We start from the raw sequence: 21,385 nt of genomic DNA, 5'->3' as shown, positions 1-21,385 counted from the left end.
GGGGGGGGATTAAATTCCTTGTATACCAGTTCAGTAATAAGATTAAAATCTAGATCTAGTATCTAGATCTAGATCTAATTTAGATCTAGATCTAGATCTAGATCTAGAAATCTAGATTCTAGATCTACTTTCACTTTCTTTTCACGTACGCATGATTACGTTCTTTTGTGGATGGGTCGTGAAAGGTGAAAGTCTGGACACCAGTCCTCTGCACGCCAAATTGAGCAGGTTTGACATGGTTTCAATGATATTGGAGATAAAAGACTCTCCAATACTGATATGCCAACAGTTGCTTGGAATCCTCCTCTCAGATATTGGTAATGAGTTCGACTTTTCTTGTTGAGTCCGTCTCTGCTACCCAACACACTACACACACACTAAACACACACTTTTCGGCCCCTTGGCCCCTTGAAAACAAAACTCATTGATCGTAAAAGTCAATCTTCTAATACAAAAGAGTAATACTAATCGGTATCGACACTACTAAATGTAAAAACGCGATCTTTGTAAATGATCATAGCCTATTGCAGACATGTATGTATAACTCTATGGTAAATGATAGATTATATCATCATTTTAGTAATATTAGTTCGTTTAGCCTTGAACAGATTGCTACATCAAATTATAATTGGGCTATGTACCAGGACAGTTATATTAAGTCAGTGCTGCAGCCAAATCACAACTCGAACAACTTATAAAAGGTGACTTTGTACTGATTCCATTATCTAAGTAAGTGGACTATAACAAAGATCCACTAGTTGTACAGTATGTATATCTTTGACCCCAGAGATGTAAATTTTACTTATGAAAGGATCTCGTTAAAAACATAGCGAACTGGTTCTCTTACAATCTTTGTTATTACTGTATTATCATTGTTATTACAAGGCTATTATTACTAGTATCGAGTATCTGATCATTGATCGATATTATTCCCTTGTTCTTCAGTCAAAAGAGTTCAATAAATTCTGGACTCCATTATTCTGTCAGAGTGAGTAAACAGAAGTCGCTTGTAAAACAAACCTTTGTTATGATTAGTTTTATCTTTGATTTCAGTAGATCTATACAAATAATCGAGTCTTGCGTTTGTGTATTAATTGGTCTGTCTTGAACAGTCTCTGACTGTCTTCAAATGTATTGTTTCTATTTCTACACACACTCATCAGCAAATGTCCAGTGTCACTGTCCAGTCTCTTTGATGAGTCAGGGGGGATCTCGCAAAATCAGCTGTTTAACTTTTAAGTCAAGTTTATAGTTTAGTCCTGGTCTTAGACTTAAAAATAAACGGTGCAGTGTTTAGGCTTGTCTTTTGGTAGTAGATCTACTAATATGTTTGTTTTTGTCCTAGCAAATGTATGGGTACTGTACGATTCATTTCACTTCACTCAAAATCAAAGGGCCACCTCTATTCTCACCCGGGATGAGAATAGTGCAGGCTAGTCTTTTGGCTATTCTCACCCGGTGCGCGTTCACCGTTATAGCCTAGATCTAGGCCAACAAATTTTGCGTTCACCCTAAACCACAGAATTCTACACTGTGATAACAGAAAAATTGTAGAATTCTGTGCCGTGAACAAGAAAGTGGCTATTCTCACCCGCCCGGAAGTTCTCGCAAGATCAACTCCTTCCCTCTTCTCTCTCTCTCTGTCTCTTTCTGAATACTGTCTATCGGTGTGGACAATCAAATTGACCAAAACAAAGTTAAAAAATGATGTTAAAACACAAAAGTAAATTAATTTGGTCGTCTACAAAGATGCTACGGCTATTTAACTTTTCGAATCGAGCCGAACTACACGGGTCGCCATTTTGTTTTTCTCTCTCTCTCTCCACTGCCCACAGACAAAATTGTACGCTTTTAGTAGGCTACAGTTGTAATGGAACGTTTGTTCACGAATCACGGCACAGAATTCTACAATTTTTCTGTTATCACAGTGTAGAATTCTGTGGTTTAGGAGGGTGAACGCAAAATTTGGTGAACGCGCACCGGGTGAGAATAGCCACAAGACTCGCCTGCACTATTCTCACTCTGGGTGAGAATAGAGGTGGCCATGAACAAACGTTCCATTACAACTGTAGCCTACTAAAAGGGTACAATTTTGTATGTGGGCAGTGGAGAGAGAGAGAGAAAGAAACAGAGAGAAGAGTAGCGCGAGAACTTCCGGTCAAAACAAAATGGCGACCCGCGTAGTTCGGCTCGATTCGAAAAGTTAAATAGCCGTAGTATCTTTGTAGACAACCAAATTAATTTACTTTTGTGTTTTAACATCATTTTTTAACTTTGTTTTGGTCAATTTGATCGTCCACACTGATAGACAGTATTCAGAAAGAGACAGAGAGAGAGGGGAGGAGTAGAACTTCCGGGCAAAACAAAATGGCGACCCGCGTAGTTCGGCTCGATTCGAACAGTGAAATAGCCATAGCATCTTTGAAGACGATCAAATTAGCTTACTTTTGTGCTATAACGTAATTTTTTCTTGGCTTTTATCAATTTGATCATCCACATTGATAGAAAGTATTCTGAAATGAGGAAAAACAGGTCTTGTTTCAAACCGGGTGAGAATAGCCTACGACCGCAAGTCTCACCCGGGGTGAGAGATCGATCGTATTTCTATTCTCATAGCCACTTTCAAATCAAAGGGGGGTTTGGAAGTTCGAAGTGACTTTACTATTCGGACTCGAGTCCGATTTGACAAAGATTATATTCGGACTCTGAATTGAGTCAAGCTTGACATCCATTCCGACTTCCGACCCTTGTTGCTATATATTTGGCAGCCTTTATTCCCACCCACCCTGGGGGCTCTCGTGGCCTAGAGGTTAATGTGTTGGCCTCTCATTCAAAGGTCCCGGGTTCCAATTCGGGTAGCGACCGAACAATTTTCTTCTCTAAAATTGTCTCCTTTCGCCTCCTTTCCTGCTCTCTGGCAATATTCTGTTGTCTGCTTTCATTTCCACTTTCTGCCCCCGCCCCCTCACCTCCTTTGCCCCCTCCTCTGGTCTCCTTTCTGCGGCCTTTCTACTGCTACTCCTTGGCTCCTTTTTACTGCTGTCTTTCTGCCACACCCCTGATCTTCTGGTAGGAAAGATCTACACCTAGCCTTCTCGGACAAGGGCGAAAAATCTCGGAGGGCCCGTGTGCAAGTTGCGCACGTTAAAGATCCCTTGGTGGTCTAAAATCGATAAGAGTAGGCTTCGGCCGCCACCCGTGCAAAATTCAAAATTTCCTACCAACTGAAAATATTTGGTGTGTCCCGCGCGCTCATATGACCTATGCAATTGCGAGCGCCGTAAAACACTTTACAAAAACAAAAACCACCCACCCTGGGTGGGAATAATGAATAAGATTTATTTGTTATTTTGTTGGCCGGCTCTATTTCTCCGAACGCTCAGCCCGGCTCAGGAAAATAAACTTGAACTCTTTTTCTCCAAACGGATTCCGTTCTCGAAATTTTTTTGTTATTTGCACGTGTGTGTTTGCAGTGTGTGTGTGTATACAGTGTGCGTGCCTATGTGTGTGTGTGTATGTGTGTGTGTGTATAAGGCAAGGTGTAAACGGAGGGGGGTCGTGGGGGTGTGGAGGGATTGTTTTTTTAGCTACTAGTTTAGGGGTGACTAAATGCAAAATAGGTTACAGCCAAAGTTGAGCAGTCTTGTTTTCTCGCAGTACCTTTTGAAGGCATTTTCAAATGGAGTATAGTCCGGGAACGTTGCCCCAGACTCAATTGAATCTGAATATTCAGTCAGACGTCTAAAAATCTCTAGCTCTAGAAATTGAATTCGATGTAAAAAATTCTTCTGCAGAACTTCCCAGTCCTTCCAGAATGAAAGATGATGCCAAACTCTCACAAATAAATTTTAAAATCTCGAGAACGGAAACTGTTTGGAGAAATAGAGGTCAAGAAGTTTAATTTTCCCGAGCGTTCGGAGAAATAGTCACTTCGATAAGATTTTCTCTTATTCCCACCCCCCTCTGAGGGGCTTAAAAAATATTTTCCTCCATTTTTTTTCACATTAAGGTGTGTGTTCTTGTGCGCATAATTTTGTTTACTTTCATTGATATTTTTGGCTTTTTTCTTTGCTTTCAATGAGATTGATTTGATATAAAGTATAAAGTATTCAAAAGGTAAAAATGACTTTTTTACCCTTAGACACACTCGTTTGGCTCAATATTTCCAGATCCAGCATAAAATTGTAGGCTCGTCCGCCTACTCGTACTAGATCTACCTAGATCTGCCAGTGTATAAATGTCTAATTCTCACCCGAAAAGTGACCCGACGCAGATGGGAATAACCAAAGAAATTATTCCCACCCTGGGTCGGAATACTCACTTCCCTATGAAAATTTTTTCTATTATAATGATACAAGACGAGGGCTTTAATATCCAGCTACTAAAGTTTTAAAATTATGTCGACCTATGAGATTGCGCGTAGCGATCACACACTTACGGCTTGCTGGGGAAAATGTGTTGGGATTGGGACTAGGCCACAGCTATCGATTTTGTGCAGTGTGATTTTTTTAACAAATTAATTACAGAAAAGCCATAACACACAAAAATAAAATTAAACATGGTATGAAAAGACAAATGGTGGTGGAAGTAATGATGATACTGTAGTGGTGGTGGAAAGACCCTGAGTTATCGGTTACCGCGTACGTAGATACTGCCATTGGGCAATGAGAGTGCAGTCTTTTGACTTTTGACGCAATTACACAGTCCTAGTAGGTATTTCTAGTTCTAATTTTGGTTTTACGTAAAATTTCCAGACGACAGTTATATTATGTAACCTCCTTACTCTCACTTACTCACTTACAAGCCGAGTCTGAATAAATAAAACATTTCTTTTGGACCCGAGTCCTGGTAGATAAAACCCATCAATTCGGATAGATAAAAACTCTAATCCGACTTGAGTCCGAATAGAGCTGGCCTTTGAAGATTTATAAAGCCAAGATAATTATTACTTTTACACTTTACTGGACAGGTTAAAGTTTAACTTAATTTTTTAATCTTACCAAGTTTTTTCTTAGGCTAGTACTGAAATTTTGAGAAATGACAAACTTAGCAGGATCTACAAGGATAGAGTTGGTATGGAATATATAGAGAGAGGTCTTACTTGTTACAAGTACAATATCTCCCCCAAGTCTATTACAAAGATTGAAAGAAAATTTAAAAACATCAAGCTATTGTTCTATCTTCCCCTTTCTTCTTAGTAAAGTTTTGTCCTTTTACATTTATATACCCACATGATAGAAGGCCTTTAATAAGTATTTGTTAATAAATGTTATAATACACCTAATCCTAACAATGCAAACCATTGTTTGGCACATTTTTATGTTTTGTATCTGGTAAGTCCCAAAAATGGGTAATTTTTATCTTTGAGTGCCCTATCTTGAAAGTTGGCATAATTTCCGTTCCCTGTTGCCCGTTTAATACTACACTATTTACACGTACCTCCTACTAATCATCTGGCTCTTATTTCTGAATTCATCTGTAGGGTTAACCACAGGCAATAAAAAATGCGCTTTTGGTAACAAATTTGGCAGTATTAGTTTACTGAGTAGGCTTGCCGCTGGCAAGTGGTCAATTGACACAGGCTGTTGTTTGAACGAACATGTGCTCTCACAGAGCATAAACACCAAAATAACTTTTTTAAATGCGGTAAATTTTACTTTTTGACATGCATTTTTGCAAGTTTTTCTAAATCATGTAAGATGGAGAAATAGGGAATGAGGAAAGTGACATTATTGAAGACCTGGGTTCAGAATAATATGTTACCGAATTATCTAGATATTGGCAGTGAGTCCATGAACACAGAGACTTGAGACTGCTGAACTGCTGGCCTGGCTTACAAGCTTAGACTTAGCTGAAAATCAGTGATGACTGTAGGAACACACACCCTAGCAATGAAGGGGTAGTAGAACAAGTTGTATACACCCTTCAGTTGGTTTGGTCTTCTAGGTGGGGTCAATTCCTGAAATAAGGCTAGTAGTCAATGTACACTGATCATGAAAATTAGTTAGAAAAATTTGGGTCACGGCTGATATTGGCTCCAGAGCCATTGGTTCACAATAATTTCAATCAATGGCAGCTTTGAATAAAGTTTTCTGACCAGTCAGTCTTATTCAAGGGTCTCAAACTATTCAGGGGCGTTGGAGGTGAGAGTCTGGCTTAGACTGAGTCACATCAAATATATTCCACCTAAAAAAAATTTCCACAATTTAAAAAAATCTACAATATATCTTTTTTTTTTCATAAGTTCAGGGCATGAAGTAGGGATGGGCAGGTACCGGTCCCCTGTATCGGAACTCCCTGTTCTACTGGAAGAGGTGTCAGTGCCGGCATTAGGCCTCCAGTACCTGTTCTGTGAAGGAGCCGACACCAATGGTTTTTTACTGGCCCCTGAGAGTGTGCAGTGTTTAGGCCTAGGCCTAGAAGTTGTGACGTCAGATACACAACACAACGGGTGACCTTGATACATGACTTCAGATTCAAAATTGACAATCGAAAACGAAGTTTGCTTAAGTTTAAATATGGCATCAAATCAGGTTCTAGGCGAGCCACTTTTCTATTTTGATACGCTGATATCGAAAATGAAATACATTTTTAGTGGCGATAATTATTTTTTAAATTCTGCTTGCAAAAGTTTAATCCCAAGTGACAGCAAACTTCATGGGGATTTTGCGGCACAGCTCGCCTCTCCAATTCTGACTTGTGGCACAGATGGTGGCACTAGAAGCGAGACACAGTCTCTGATGTCACCTCCTGGTGTCACTACCAGTATACCAGTGGTTCTTGACTCCCAATGCCGGGAAAGGACCGGCACTGGGTTTCACCTGTACCTCCCAACACCAGCATGAAGGATTGTTCACTACCGGCAGGTGCCATGAGCCTGAGCAATGGTAGCCCATAAATCATTATATAAAGAATATAAAATTGAGGGGCAAAAAGATGTGTGTGAGAAAAGCGTAAGGATCACGCTTACATTTATTTTTAAACTGTGATGTCTAGTAGAGGCCCTAAAATATTGTCCAGCAGGCTGAGAGTTTGAGATTCCTGGTCTAATTTAGCACACATTGTGAGTGGTGATAGGAACAGTGATACACATGATGGAGTAGCTCCATAGACATTGTTGTGAATTTGAATCCCATCAGCTGCTGAAGGTTCTAGAGTCTGCTGGGGGTAATAATGGCTGTAAAGCAAGGATATGCACCATATAAATGCAATTTTGTTATTAGATTATAAGTCTGAGAGAATTATTTCCTCTTAAGTTGATGGCATGCTGGAGAAATGAAAGAGAAGTCGAAACATTCTAACATGATTTATGTTGACTATTGTGATTGTCACCTTTAAAAATTTTGTTTCTCAAAGTCACAGGTTTTTATTTAACAGTTCTTCTCACTGCCTTGCTCCTAAAAATTTTCATTCACAGATATTTTGCCAAGATTGCAGAATTATGACTGTTCATGGCAGTGCTTGTCTTTGATGGATGAAGAGCTGTGGGTCAATGAGGCCGTCAAAGATAAAAATGTTCCACTGCGCTCATTCTTGGGTGTTATGATCAAGATTTTAGCTTTAAATTGCCCATCTCGACTTCTCCAAAATGTTCAGCAAAGTAGGATCAGACAAAAATAAATTTCTGGAACAGGCGAAGGCTGCTCGTCTGGAAAGAGCCCAAGATCGCAACCGAGAGGAGGCAGCTGTTAAACTTCAGGTAATTCTTAACTCTGAGATAATAAAATATTATCTTCTCTTATCTTCTCTTATCTTATAGTAGGGCACTCAGTGTGCTGGGAGTTGGGAGTCATCATAGTAAGTCAAAGGAATTCCACAATAATTTTTAGAAGATCTGAACATTGGTCTCGTCAATGGGAATGGTTCTTTGTTATTTGGAATTAGATTGACTGACTGTCTTTCAAAATAAACAGTTTAATATTTAGAGCAGTGCTTCAATCTTTGCAAAAGTCTGTCGCTCCAAGTCTAAGTAATATAAATTAAGACTTGTGCTGGAGATATATGTTTCCATCAATTTTTACAATGTTGGTAGCCTCTTGTTTGTTTAGTGCTCTTTGGTTATTAAGACCTGGACTTCATATGCCATTACAACATATTTATTACCTTTCTGACTCTTTCCAGTAAGATCGAAAGAGTATGATTGTATTTTGAGTTTATTTTTCCTTTTTTAAATCACTGTTGACTGAGGTTATATATGTTCCAGCTAATAGCAGTTTTCATTGGTATTTTGAATTAAAAATGTACCTCAATGAATCTGTTGTGAAAATGTATTATTCAGTTACTAAAGTATAGACAACCAAAAATAAAATTTATACGCAAAATGGCATATTAATTATATAAATTAATATACAAAATTTTTATTTTTATATTATGTTGATGCAATTAATGTGTATTGTAGGGAAAGTTTGAAAAAAAAAAATGAGGCATTGCAAGTTGAGTGAAAAGCTTTGGATTTTGCTTCATTTTATGTTTCATATGTTCTTTGTACTGTTTAATGTCTCGTATATATTTGTTTTATTTGTTTGCTCTGTGGAACGTATCATTTAATTTGTGCTCTATGTAACTTTGCATTAATTTTTTTTCTCTAGGCTGGCATTCGAGGATTTCTTACACGACAAAGGGTCAAAAGAACCTTCCGGTAAGTCAGGTTTTATTGTTGAGTACAGTGCAGCACATCAAGGAGAAATTTTTGTAACAAGTACTGTCGAACCTGTGTGAGACGGAATTGCAAGGGAGCCAGAAAAAAATTCCGTCTTGCACTTTTTCCATCTTAGACAGGGGAATTTGGTGGTGGTGGGGGGGGGGGTTCAAAGGCCGAGCCGGTGGGATCAAGGGCTGCTTATCCGATCGGCAAAGAGTCACAAGTGGTCAAAACTTCACACCTCTCAACTGCTATCCTCTCTGATAATGACATGCGTCAGTCTTATTTATCCAGTTACCACCTGTGCTTGCATTTCATAGGACCACTGTTTGACCTATTAAAAACAGAAACGTTTGAACATCTCCTTTGCTTCCACTCTTAGCCCCACGATTGGTGTAATAAGCACAGTCAACCAACCACCCCTCGCTGCCGTGTAACAACGATTCGAAGATTTATTTTCTCGACTGGCTCTATGGTCAGGGTGGCAGGCATTGGTCAAACTAATTTCACACCTGTGGCCTCAGGCTACCGATGAAAATTTCCGTGCTCAAGCGCCACTCGAGCTCTTTCACTGGCACTCATGGGATTTCACACCCACACCACCCTGACCATCTATATCGCTCAGAGCTCACATAGATGGGGCAACATCTACCCTCAACTTGCACCCCTCCTCCCCTTCCTTGCCCTGCTGCGTGGCGTTAAGTTTCGAGCCGGCATGACCAAACTTGTCAAAATGGTAGTTTTGCTTTATCCCCAAAGGAAAATCTGTCTGGCTCTGACTCTGTCCAATGAATCAGGATATTAGACCAGACTTACATTTTCCTTTAAAAAAATGCTTTTACTGATTCAGTGATCAACATTTTATGTGTACAAGTATAATGTGCTGATTTTTTTTTTCTTCCCTTTGGCAGAGAGGAAGTTGACAGCTTCTTGCAGATTCCTCCGCCAGATACTGAGTACAAACCCACTCTCAAACCTGGTAAGCTCACAGTTTGTTTGAGTGATCTCAAGATTTGAATGGAGTTTTTCCCTTTCTCGTGTCAGGGCTGTTTGGTGGCTGGAAGAAGTGAGGTGGAAAACAGAAATGTGCCTACATCTTTGGCACTGTTGGTTTAAAAGCTTGAAACATACCTTTGGAAGTTCTTTGTTCAATTTTTATAGGGGTCCAGTCCTGATGTTTTTTGTCTTTCTTAGAATAATATTTCTCTTAGTTGAGTGTCCTTTCACGGGAAAGAGGGCTTTGGTGTTTTTGTTGCTTTTAATTAGCTGTTTTGTGCATTTGTTAGTGTGGAAAAAAAACACACAAAAACTAATCAAGTCCCTCGGCACACTCACCCCCTCCCCTAATTAAGATGTACCACTACTGATGTAATGAATTAATTTGGATGTTAAGATGTATCATTGCTGTTTTTCCCCTCAGCTATTGAGACATTCCACGTCGTCAAAAAACTTCACTTTGTTCATGATGTTCACTCAGAGGGAGACCAAAAGGTAAATGATGGAATGTATCCAATGTACATTGTGCTAGAGAACAGTGACTGCAAAATTAAAACATAGTCACGATTTGTAGAAAGGTAATGACCAACGCATTTATTTGCACGAGACAAGAAACAGGACAAAAAAGGTCAAAAATTAATTTTTTATATTTTTTTAAAAATTGAATTCCATTAAAAAATTATTCTTTAGCCATTTATGTACAGATATTTACAAAGCTTTGTGTTTATTTTACACTAAAAACATATTTTTGAAGATGTTTCTTTGACACCAGTCATCTTACGTAGTAACGAAGATTGTGTGAGAACTTTTGCTGTGAGAGCCCGCATTGCGGAAAGTTTCTATGATTCATTCATTAAAGCAAACTCCATCACACTGCATACCTAAATATAGGTCAGCTTGTGACCTAGACCTATCTTGATCTGGGAACTGCACATAAGTGTAACAAAATAGTAAAGGATGGCAAGTTTTGCACATTTGTACCCCGTTCCTCCTCATGAGCAAAGCAAAGCCACTCTGCGAAATTTCTATCATTGTCACTGATGGCAATTTCTTCATATTGTATATCAAAGTTTATGTCAGCTTGTGTTATTTCTCATGATGTGTAGTGCACACGTATACATTGGCTCATATAAAAGGAAGGAGGCACGTACCCTCTCACACTTTGTGAGCAATTATAGTCATTTTGCTAAATTTCTTGCTCTCTTTGACCATGAATTTGCTTTGAAAATGTTTAATGACACTTTGAAACTGTTCACTTTTCTCAAATTGCTTTTTTAAAGTTGCACTTCTAAAAGCTACTGTGCTGTCAAGGATTTCCAAGACCAATAACACGGATGGCAAATCAATTGATATTCATTTGGAGTAGAACTTGATCCAGATCTAAGGGAAACTTTCATTTTTCTCAAATCTTTTGTTTCTGCCCCCCAACCTGACAAAATAAACCAGATCTCACAAAGTAGTGGAGCTATCTTTAAAATTTAAAAAGCGAGTTGTACAGAAAAAATGTTTGCATTGAAAATGCAAGAGAATGCAATCTCTCAAAACAGACAATACGGTACGTTACACCAGACACACACGCACATTTGTAATGTTTATGTAAACATTGGTGTGTGTAACTTAAGTTCACCTCTGCAATTTCAGAAATTTTCCTGTTTCTTTGAATAACTCGGGAGTTCAGCAGTATATTAATATTATATATAATGTGAGCACTTTTATAAGTGATAGAATGGTGTTCCCTATGTCTTGATCATCAAGGGTTTAATAAGCTTTTTCTCTTGTTTATTTTTTCTGTTGCAGAGATTTGAGTTTATGTGTCGTTACATCTTGGCTTCTATGGACACTGATTCACTTAAGGTAAGTACTACTGTATGTGAATGGCAGATTCTCGGTTGTGGTTTGCTCCTTCTCTTCCATCAAATATATATCACCCTTATCTCCCTTCCTTCTTTCTCTAGTCTGCGGCATTCATATGTATTGCAAGTACAGTAAAATTCTTAGTAAAACTAAACCTTACTGAGTACTGCTGAGAAAGTTTGGTTTTGTAGATAGAGTATCAGACTTTCTTCAAGATTGTCAGTTTGATTCCAAGGAAAAATGGCCCGGATGTGGAATTCTTTTGACAAAGATGGAGCATAATATTATTTGCACTTTGTTACATTAATGGGAGAAAATAGACGCAATAATAAATGTGAGTTAAGTATCAACATCTTTTTGGGGATGAACAGGATTTATAAGCGAAGACTTCAGACTGTTTCAATATCTTATTGAGGGGATAGCATGATGTCATGTGTTGCACTACATGTGTTTTCACCTTTTTCGTGGTCTCTGAACTCTTTATCTCCGAGGGTGGTTTTCCCACTATACGGGGGAGATCTTTTAGTATGAAATTATTCTTCATCAAATTTTGGTATTTCAGAATTGCTATGTTGCTGTGTCTTTCAACAAAAACCTGACCTTGTTATGGATTGCCCAACTCAAAACTGTCTTATGGACGTGTTGTCAGTATTTTTATTCTCTGAGGGTAAGCTTTTCTTTGTTTATTATTTCCTTGACTTATTTCTACCTATATCTCATTTCGATGACTTGGTGCAAATTTTGACAAATGCCATATTGCAACATGGCGTTTGTCGGAGTCATTTTTTGTCAAAGTCTTTTACATGGGTTCTCTGGTGTGGTTTGCTTCATCTTTTCTATCTAACATCTATCGTCCTTATTTGTCGTCTCTCTTTTTTGCGTTTGTTATTATCTTGTGACACCTCTCATCTTCGGCCTTTATGTGACCTAATTGTGTTGCAAGTGTAGTAAAATGCTTCCTAAAACAAAGATCCTTCATCAAGTCATCAATTTTGTGGTTAATTCAACATTAACTATATTTTATATTATGAGTTTCCGCTTTGCTGAGTTGAAGTTATACGTGAGCCTGTAGATGTGTACCCATAAATCTATTTTACCAAGCAGAAGCGGATGGAATGTGCGATCGTCTTTGTTCAGCTTCAGATTTGTAGTGTAATTTATTTCTTTGTTCACAACAATGTGTGTGGACTGCATGCAAATGAAATTTAAGGGGAAAGTTTGTGATCTGTTTATATTTTAATAGTCTATTAATTGCATTATGTTGTTGATTAAATTTTTATTCTTTTAAACTTTCCCATAACAAAACCGGATTAGCTGTAGAAGTGCTCTTGTGTTGATTAAGGCTTTTTCATTCGTACTTATACTGTCCGTCTGTCTCCCTCTCCCGCTCCCCCCCCCACCTCTCTCTCTCTCTCTCTCTCTCTCTCTCTCTCTCTCTCTCTCTCTCTCTCTCTCTCTCTCTCTCTCTCTCTCTCCCTCTCCCGCTCCCCCCCCACCTCTCTCTCTCTCTCTCTCTCTCTCTCTCTCTCTCTCTCTCTCTCTCTCTCTCTCTCTCTCTCTCTCTCTCTCTCTCTCTCTCTCTATCTCCTGTCTTCCCCTTTTCTTCCCCCCCCCCCCCCTCTTGTTTTTTAACAATTTCTTTTATTTTTTAGCCGGAAAATCACAAAGACCTACGAACTATAATGGTTTTCTTGAGGATGCTGGTTACTTTCACAGCTCACAATAACTGGGTGGCCTTCAAGGACAAGGAAGGTTCGTTCATTATGTACGGTGGGATCTGCTTAGATCATCCCTTATGGACCAGAATTCAGTGTAGTAATTTGAACTATGTTTGTGTAACCATTTGATCCATCGTAATAGAAAAAAAAAGTTCATACAAAAACTTCCTTTTTCTTAAAGGGAATTTTTATCAATCAAGTGTATTTAATGCGGAATTATAGAAACTACCGGAGGTAATGGGAGACTTTTTTTCAAGATTTCAGGAAAAAATCTTTTCTTTCTTCTTTTAAAGTCCTTTCTCCCTTCAATATTTAGTAATGCACGGAACTGTGCAAGATAAATGATTGTTGGTCTTTGTTAATTGGCATTATTTTTATGAATGCATGAAAAGTAGATAAAAAGTATAATAATTTTGTATGAAAATAAATAAGATGAGATATAACTCTGTTTCTCCCCCTCTCAGAAGTAAAAGCTTTGCCGTAGATTTGGTTTTGTTCTAGCATTTAAATATTTCTCATTTCCATCTTTGGGAAAACTTTTTTTTCACTGTAAATTGTTTAATACCCCTACTAACACAAATTAGATCATTTAGGAGGTGGGCTTCTGACCCTGCCTGTCAAGGCCAACCTGGGCTGAGAGGTATACAACATCCCGGAAGAAAGAATTGAGATATTTGAATATAAGATTTCTCCCCACTGGGGTCAAACTCGGGTCTCCTGTATGCCAGTATTTGGAAGGATGTCGGCTTCATTAGTTGAAAGTTGAATGGAATTGTGAACATTATATTCCACTTTTAGTTTGAAGTAATTGTGGCAGTAAAGTAATGGAAAATATCTATACTTTTTTGGTAAAAAAATTATGGGAAAATGACTTATAAGACACCAAATATTATGTATCCTTGTTTGATATATATGTTCATTTAATTTCCTGTCATATTATAATTTTTATCATTTAACAGCTTTGCATCCCGGCTTTACCAAGCTATGTGATAATGTGATGGGTGACCTGAACAGCAGAGGTCTTTATACTGCCCTAGAGGTGAGATACTTTGTATATTTCAAGCTGAATGTACTGAGTTTTTTTACCCCCTGAGATTGGCCCCCTCAGCCTACAAGATCTCTAGTCACCCCCAAACTGTTAATACAAAACTCAAAGATAAAGACCGTTCACAGAAGCGGTGCTTGCTCAGTTGGTATCACAGTAAACTTGAGTGTGGATGACTCTGGTTCAAATCCGCAACGGTGAATTTTTATGCTTAGGTTGTTTGGGGAGTTCTCAAGGCTGTACATCCATTTGGTTTTGGTCTTCTGGAAAATCCCACTTTTTATATGACTTTTTAGTGCTAAAGGTTCAGTTAAACCCATTCAGTATCATACCCATTTAACACCGGGGGGGGGGGGGGGGGGGGGGGGGTTCTCGGTCTTACAGGGTTAGAGACCCCACATGCTGGGCGAAACGTTTTGCAGTGGCAAAGTGAGTTTCATGATACCCACTTGCCAACAGGCCAGAAGCTTGCTCTGGTGTGAAATTTCTGGTTACAATTTTCAGCTGTGGTTGGGGTTCTGGCAATAACTTTTAACTGTCAGCGTCAAAGTAGATACAGTATAACACGGGTAGGTCGAACACATAAGACTCGAAATCACGCATCTGTCGAACTGTGCCTGTGGTCATGTTTTGTTATTCTTTACCTTTGTAAGATATGCCTCGAACTACTGAGGCAGGTCCCGATGAATTCGAGCTATCCATGTTACACTGTATAATGAAATTTCAGTATGTTTGTGATCATCTTCTGTATTTCATGGTGTAATTGTGTATGTGTATGTGCCTCTGTGTACGTATGTGTGTGTGTGTGTATATGTTTATGAATATGTGCTGGGAGAGCATAACTGAAAAGAATGGAGGGGGGGGTAAGACTTTTAGGTCATGGATTATTTTATTTTCCTAGTCTCTAAAGCCGATTTTCGTGAATATCTTACTACCAATCCACTGATCATTCATATGTCCATGAAAATTATATGGGTAAAAGAATAATACTAACGGAAAGTATTGTGAAAAAAAATTTTAGGCTGGGTCTTTTTCTTATTCCTGTTGTAAAAATATTGCATTGGGGTTTTTTTACCCATTATGTGAAGCAGACAAAGAGGGTTTGCATATTATGAGACTGTCGTGTATTCCAAGTTTGTTTCAATAATCAAACCAAAAATTGAGAAGTGAGTGTAAGAAACACCACTCAAGAGTATAGCAACAAAATTAGTCCCCCCCCCCCCCCCCCCCAAACCACCCCCAACCTTAATATTGGAATTTCCTTTTTCTTTCTCCATTTGTCTGGAACAGGATCTTTAATCTTTATTTTTTTCTAATATTTTGTGAAAATGCTAGCTGTAATCAGTGATTTTTTTATTTTTTTCAATGTAGTTTTTTTCCTCGACGCTGTATGAATTGTGAATGAACTAGTCGACTTTTTCAAAGGTTTTCTCTTTTTGAAAATAATTTGTTTTGTCACACAACCATTCATTTCTCGTCTGCAGGCACTTCTGAGAAAAGGATTGTGCAGGTCAAAACCAGCATTCAACAAAGCCAGTCTCACAGCCATCATCACCATTTCTCTCAGGTTTGTCAGATGAAATGTTTTTATAAGTTAACCAGGCCCCCTTGAGCTTGTAGGTCTTGTGCATCTAAGCTCCTTGCAGTCAAATTTATCTTATGGTAGGAAAGATCTGCACCTAGCCTACTCGGATACGGAAGAAAAATATCTGAGGTCCCTTGTTCAAGTTGCGCTCGTTAAAGATCCCTTGGTGGTCCAAAATGGATAGGAGTAGGCTTCGGCCACCACCCGGGCTAGATTAAACAATTTTTACCTACTGAAAATGTTTAATGTGTCTAGAGTGCTCATATAAACCTTAGCTGTTGCGAGCACTGTAAAACACTTGCCAAAAAAAAAACAGTCCAAATTGTCCGAGACAGCCATCTGTTGTCAAGGAGAAAAGTGGTTGTCTTAGACAGGTGGACATCTTTGACAGTGTCATGATTCTTTTTTAATGCAGTGGGGGGGGGGGGTGATGGGAAGAGGTTGTGTGGACAGGTGGCCATTAGAGTAGGTTCGACTGTACCACTGTACCCTGAGGCAAGCTTAAGTGTGCAGACGGGTAAAGGTAGTCATGACTGGGCATGTGCTTAGGTCCATAGTGTTAAACACTTTTTTTTGTTTTTGGATATCATGTTTCCTTAACATGTGTAGCACAGAGTAACCATTACTTATCAATTGGGATGTTCTACCTCTTTAATTACCTTACAATGTTCATTGGGGTTTTAAACCCATACCATGCCCTACTGTGCATCTCTTTTCTTTTATTTACTCCCTCATATACATGATTGTGGGTGGTTGGCAGGTGCTCTAGTGTGGTTTGCTCCTTCTTTCCTATCAAACATCTGTCGTCCTTTTCTCCCCTCCTTCTATTTTGTGTTTGTTACTCTCTTGTAACACCTTTAATCTTCGGCACTTATATGACTTTATTGTGTTGTTAGTACCATAATACTCTTACTAAAACTAAAAACTGACCAGTAAGGAACAGATCTGATATTATATCTGAATGATTTGTCCTTGTGTTCTCCAGACCTCTGCTGTCTGCCAACTTTTCCAACAATCTCCTGAGTATTTTCCTGCTCCACATCCTGTCTGTGCCAGCGGTGGTGTACTACATCAACACAATCGCCCAGGACGTGAGTTGAGCTGTTGTTGCCCTTCTGTGTGTGTTGTTCTGCTGCTGCTGCTCTTCTTCCTTATCCTCCTGCTCCTCCTCCTCTTTCTCCTTCTCTTTCTCCTCCTCCGCCTCTTGACACATCCTGTCTAACACGCACTAGGGCAGTGCTACTAACTGAAGTGTCTTTAGGCCATTCCCAAAGGGGGGATATTAACATGTTTTTATGTACAGTAGAATTGTAAATGAGCTGATTTATCAATGTCATGCTCATACTGTGCCGGAACAACATAGGAGGAACGGCTGCTTTTTCTTTCCTCATCCTTAGTGTCGTCATTTTTCCTCTACTTCTTTTGTATGTTTGTCACTTTCTTGTGAACTGCTATTTCCGAGGTGCCTTGATAGTCGAAGCAGACTTTGCACTGTTGAGATTAGAGAAGTGAGCAGAGTAAGCCTGATTCCCTGTTCGGACTTCTCTGTTGACATCCACCCCTTGACGCTCATATGACCTTATGCAGCTGTGAGGGCTGTAAAACCTGACTAAAACTAAAGCATCCTGTCTTTATTGACGATGGTGTACTGCATCAACACAATCCCTCAAGACATGATTCGAGCTGTTGTACTCCTGTGTCTGTTCTTTTGCTTCTGCTCCTCCTTTTTTTCTCTCCCTGAACATTTTGTTTGTGTTGTTTGACATCAGCATGATAGCCCAGGATAAGATGGGTTTTTTTTCTTCAAATTTTGCTTTAGTTTTGTATGATGTGTATTAAAAGTGAAACCTTTTGACAGCAGCTTCTCTTTTCAATGTTGTTCCAAGGATGATGGCTAAAACAGCACCTGGACATGGATGGCTGGTGCCTCTATAAATAAATCATTGATGGTCCGGTCCAAGGATGACATGATGAATTTTTTTTCCTTAATTCATGACTACCCTGGTGACCTATAGATGTTTCTGTCTACCTTTCTTTTTATTTTTCCTTGCACTAAATGACTGCTTTGTGGTGATGCCCGTCTCTTTACACAAACAAAAGGATAGCAAGTGTTTTTCTTGAGAACGGCATGGTTGACTTTTCTTCTCAGTGCGTGGCTACCTTGGTGACCCACCGGGTGTTTAAGAGATGTTTGGATCTTCTGACCATCGAGCAGAGCACAAGGATCATCTTTAACTCTCTGGAGGGGAACTACGCGCTTTGTCTTATGGGTGAGTGGCAGAAGTCAGGCTCCGGCTCAAGATTTATTATGTAGTAATAATAATAATAATAATAGATAGCATTTGTATAGCGCATATCCCCGCTCAACAGCAGGCTCTATGCGCTTTACACTATATTATTACCCCAGCAGACCATAGAGCACTCCGAAACATTCTCAGCTTCCCGGGAAACATACAGTGCGAGCAGCCGATTAAGCGCTCAAACACTAACAAACTGACAAGATCTTTCGCTGTCTATAGCCGGGTACCCATTCCCACCTGGGTGAAGTGAGGAAAATAAGTGTAAAGTGCCTTTCCCAAGGACACAACGTCGGGCCCCTGACGGGATTCGAACCCACGACCTTACGGTTGCGAATCCGAGAGCCTAACCACTAGGCCACCGACACCACATAGTAATTGATGTTTTACAGCCCCATGGACACTGTTTCATGGATCACGGTTTTCCGCTGATCCGCGATTTTCTGTGGCTGCGAGAACTTTCCAAAATCCGCTCCGGGGTCTTAACCGCGATGGTCGTTCTGCCCCGGCCTTAAGTCAGGCCCTTGTAGGCCTTGAGTTTATTTTGCATTTTTTAAACTGATGTGGAAAGAGGGGGGGGTGCACAATATTTACAAAAGTCTATTGGGTCGACCATCAAAGTTCAGGGGTTGGCGAAAAATTTCACTGTGCTCCCTGCAGTTTGGATCATTTAGTGGTGGGCTGCTTCCAGCCTGCTTATCTGGGCCAGCTGAGGTAAAAGGGATAAAACATCTTTACGGACAGATTGAGATACTTGGTTAATTAATAAAAACCTCCCCACATAGGAAATGAATTCATATCTCTCTGTGTAATAACGAAGCACCTGATGACTGCATCAGTTGCTGGTTTTTTAAAAAGGGGGGGGCCTCAGGTCTTTCCTTGTTTTGACGCATATAATCTTTTTCTCAGTAGTGCCTATGGATTGCATTTGGAAGGCTTTTGTGACAAAGCTTATTTTATCAAAAAAGTTTTTTTAAAGTAGAAAAAATTGATTGTTTTGATTAACAATTTGTACACTACTAAAATCTGAATTGAAGCAGACAAAAAATGGTTGGTTACAGTAAGCTTCATGGTCTATTGTAGCCACTCATTTGTTGACGGTCTTATTTGCTTTAATGTAAACATTTTTTTCAACGGATGAACTGAAGCATAGATAGAGAAAAATGGAGTAGAGTATCTTGACTTTAAAATATCAGTGCAAATGTGGGCAAGAGAGAGGATTATGAAGGCTCACTTAAAGGGACTGAGATTGGGTGATATACAGATGGGTCAAGGGGGAACATAAAGCAAAATGAATATGGATACAGCAAAAAGGTATCTCTGAGGCACAATGCTTCACTAGCAAGAGAGACCCACTTGTATTGGCTGGCAGACAGTTGGAGAGAATGTCATCCCTAGGTTGAGATATAATGGATATAAGGAATGCTGAGATAAAAAAAAAAGTTGGAAAACAACTGGCGAAACAACCTTTCAGATGGGAAAGATTGCGGTTTAAGTTTTTGGGTTTTGATTCATGCTGGAAATTGTCACATTGGGAATGGTTTCTTGTGCAAGTAAAAATAATGTTTTGTCTATTGCTATTCTGCAGCAAATCTGGTCCAACTTGGCTATGTTGAAATGGAGGTAAGATGTTTTTCTGATTTCAATGGTATAAATTGCCGTTTTTATAGTGGCATCTCTGCCTGTCTTTAAACTTAATAAACTTTTATTATGAATTTTTGTTTTTTGCAAAGTCAAAACTGAATACCCTTTTTTGTGATTTTTTATTTATTCAGCTTAAACTAAGTTTGTTAGTGGAGCATGGTAGAACTTGCCAAGATAATAACAAATAATAAATGAATTGCATTTGTATAGCGTATATTTCCACTTAACAGCAAGCCGGATGAGGTATAACCTCTAATGGCTTAATCCATTGGCAGTCACACTGCTCTTCTTTTATCCTTCCTTCCCCTATGTCTTTGCTCTGCTTAACATGAAACACCCTATCCTAGATGGAATATTTTTTCTCACCCCCGTGAGGTATTTTTTAACAGGATCAGCTGTACCTGAAATGACATGAATTAAACAGTTGTGTTACATTTTTAGTATATTTTTTGGAAAGCACTATTCCCAGTGACACTGGGGATAGGCCCAGAAACTATTCCCAGTGACACTGAGGATAGGCCCAGAAACTATTACCAGTGACACTGAGAACAGACAGGCCCATGAGACCTAGCCTAGATCTATTGTTTCCCCACCGGTCTACATGGGCATGATGGTGATGGGTTACTAAATACTAGATCTAGACTATATTTAATGTAGAACTAAACCTAGATTCTAGATTCTAGATCTCTAAACTAAAGTAGATTCTGGTGTGGGTGGAAGAATTTTTTTTTAAAGGAATGATCATTCTATGCTTGCTTGTTATTCAGTCGTAATTTAGATGTACATGTAGATCTAGATCTAGATCTAATACGGATTTTGGAAACCTAGATCTACAGCAGGTGGAAATTCTTCCCGATTCTTCTTTCTTCTCTACATCTAGATTTTAGGCTACGGTCAAGTCTAGGCCCAGTAAGAGAAGAGAACAAAATTAAAGTACTGAACTGAAGTGAGAAGAGAGTCTACAGTACACGTTAGAATAGAATCTAGGCCTAGAATCTTGATCTTTTGAAAAGCTGCAAATTTCTCTTCAAACTCTTTGAAAGAGGAGAACTTCGTGCCCGCCGCCCACTTCTATCTGCATCGCAATTTTGTTTCGAAGCGAAAATTCGAAGGCAAAGACTTCTGGGTTTTTTTAATGCAAAAGAGTTCCGTTGTAACTGGGAATACTTTCTGTACCTATCCCCAGTGTCACTGGGAATAGTCACTTCGATGTGCTTTGTTTGATTTTTATTGATGTGTCCATTTTCTTTTTTCACATTCAGGGTTTGGTTGAAAATACAGTTGATTTTATGGTAAGTCTTTTTCAGTATTAGAAAAAAAATTTCTTCAGTATATGCTTACTTTATAGCTCTTGTGAGAAGTGTAGTTGTATAGTTGTATTTTTTTAATACATGTGGTTGGAGAGCATCACTGGAAGGTCCCAATTCGTTTCTTTTGCTTTTTTGTTTCTGTCTGTCTATTTTACTGTTTCCCTTCATAAATTACAGTTGTTGTATCAATTTGTTTCTCTTTAGTGAAACAAAAAGTTGATACATTTCATTTGCAAACTTTTGTGAAGTAAGCAGTGTTGTATTTCTTCACTGTAAAAAGCCCCACTTTCTGCCC

At 39.0% G+C, this 21,385-nt stretch overlaps 2 protein-coding genes across 3 annotated transcripts in view; one reads left to right on the top strand and one right to left on the bottom strand.

Annotated features, from left to right (window-relative positions):
• The window catches only part of LOC101847171 (39S ribosomal protein L18, mitochondrial), a 14,125-nt gene extending 13,728 nt beyond the window's left edge, over positions 1-397 (bottom strand). The window contains exon 1 of the mRNA XM_005112931.2: positions 150-397. Within this exon, the coding sequence (XP_005112988.1) occupies positions 150-237 (88 nt within the window). The 5' untranslated portion in view covers positions 238-397. The remainder of the gene's footprint in view (positions 1-149) is intronic.
• A 560-nt stretch (positions 398-957) lies between these two features.
• Positions 958-21,385, top strand: part of LOC101847932 (ubiquitin-protein ligase E3B) — a gene marked incomplete at its 3' end in the record, with an annotated part of 36,712 nt that continues 16,284 nt past the window's right edge. The window contains 14 exon segments of one of the 2 annotated variants that reach the window (XM_035973600.1): positions 958-988; positions 7,418-7,699; positions 8,589-8,638; positions 9,553-9,620; positions 10,062-10,132; positions 11,435-11,491; positions 12,054-12,158; positions 13,144-13,243; positions 14,169-14,248; positions 15,739-15,821; positions 16,825-16,930; positions 17,989-18,109; positions 19,725-19,759; positions 21,043-21,072. In XM_035973600.1, the coding sequence (XP_035829493.1) occupies positions 7,589-7,699; positions 8,589-8,638; positions 9,553-9,620; positions 10,062-10,132; positions 11,435-11,491; positions 12,054-12,158; positions 13,144-13,243; positions 14,169-14,248; positions 15,739-15,821; positions 16,825-16,930; positions 17,989-18,109; positions 19,725-19,759; positions 21,043-21,072 (1,017 nt within the window). 2 annotated transcript variants of the gene reach the window in all.

The sequence above is a fragment of the Aplysia californica genome, unplaced genomic scaffold (genome assembly GCF_000002075.1).
Source record: "Aplysia californica isolate F4 #8 unplaced genomic scaffold, AplCal3.0 scaffold01495, whole genome shotgun sequence".
NCBI lineage: Eukaryota > Metazoa > Mollusca > Gastropoda > Aplysiida > Aplysiidae > Aplysia > Aplysia californica.
This window is presented reverse-complemented; position numbering and strand designations above follow the sequence as displayed.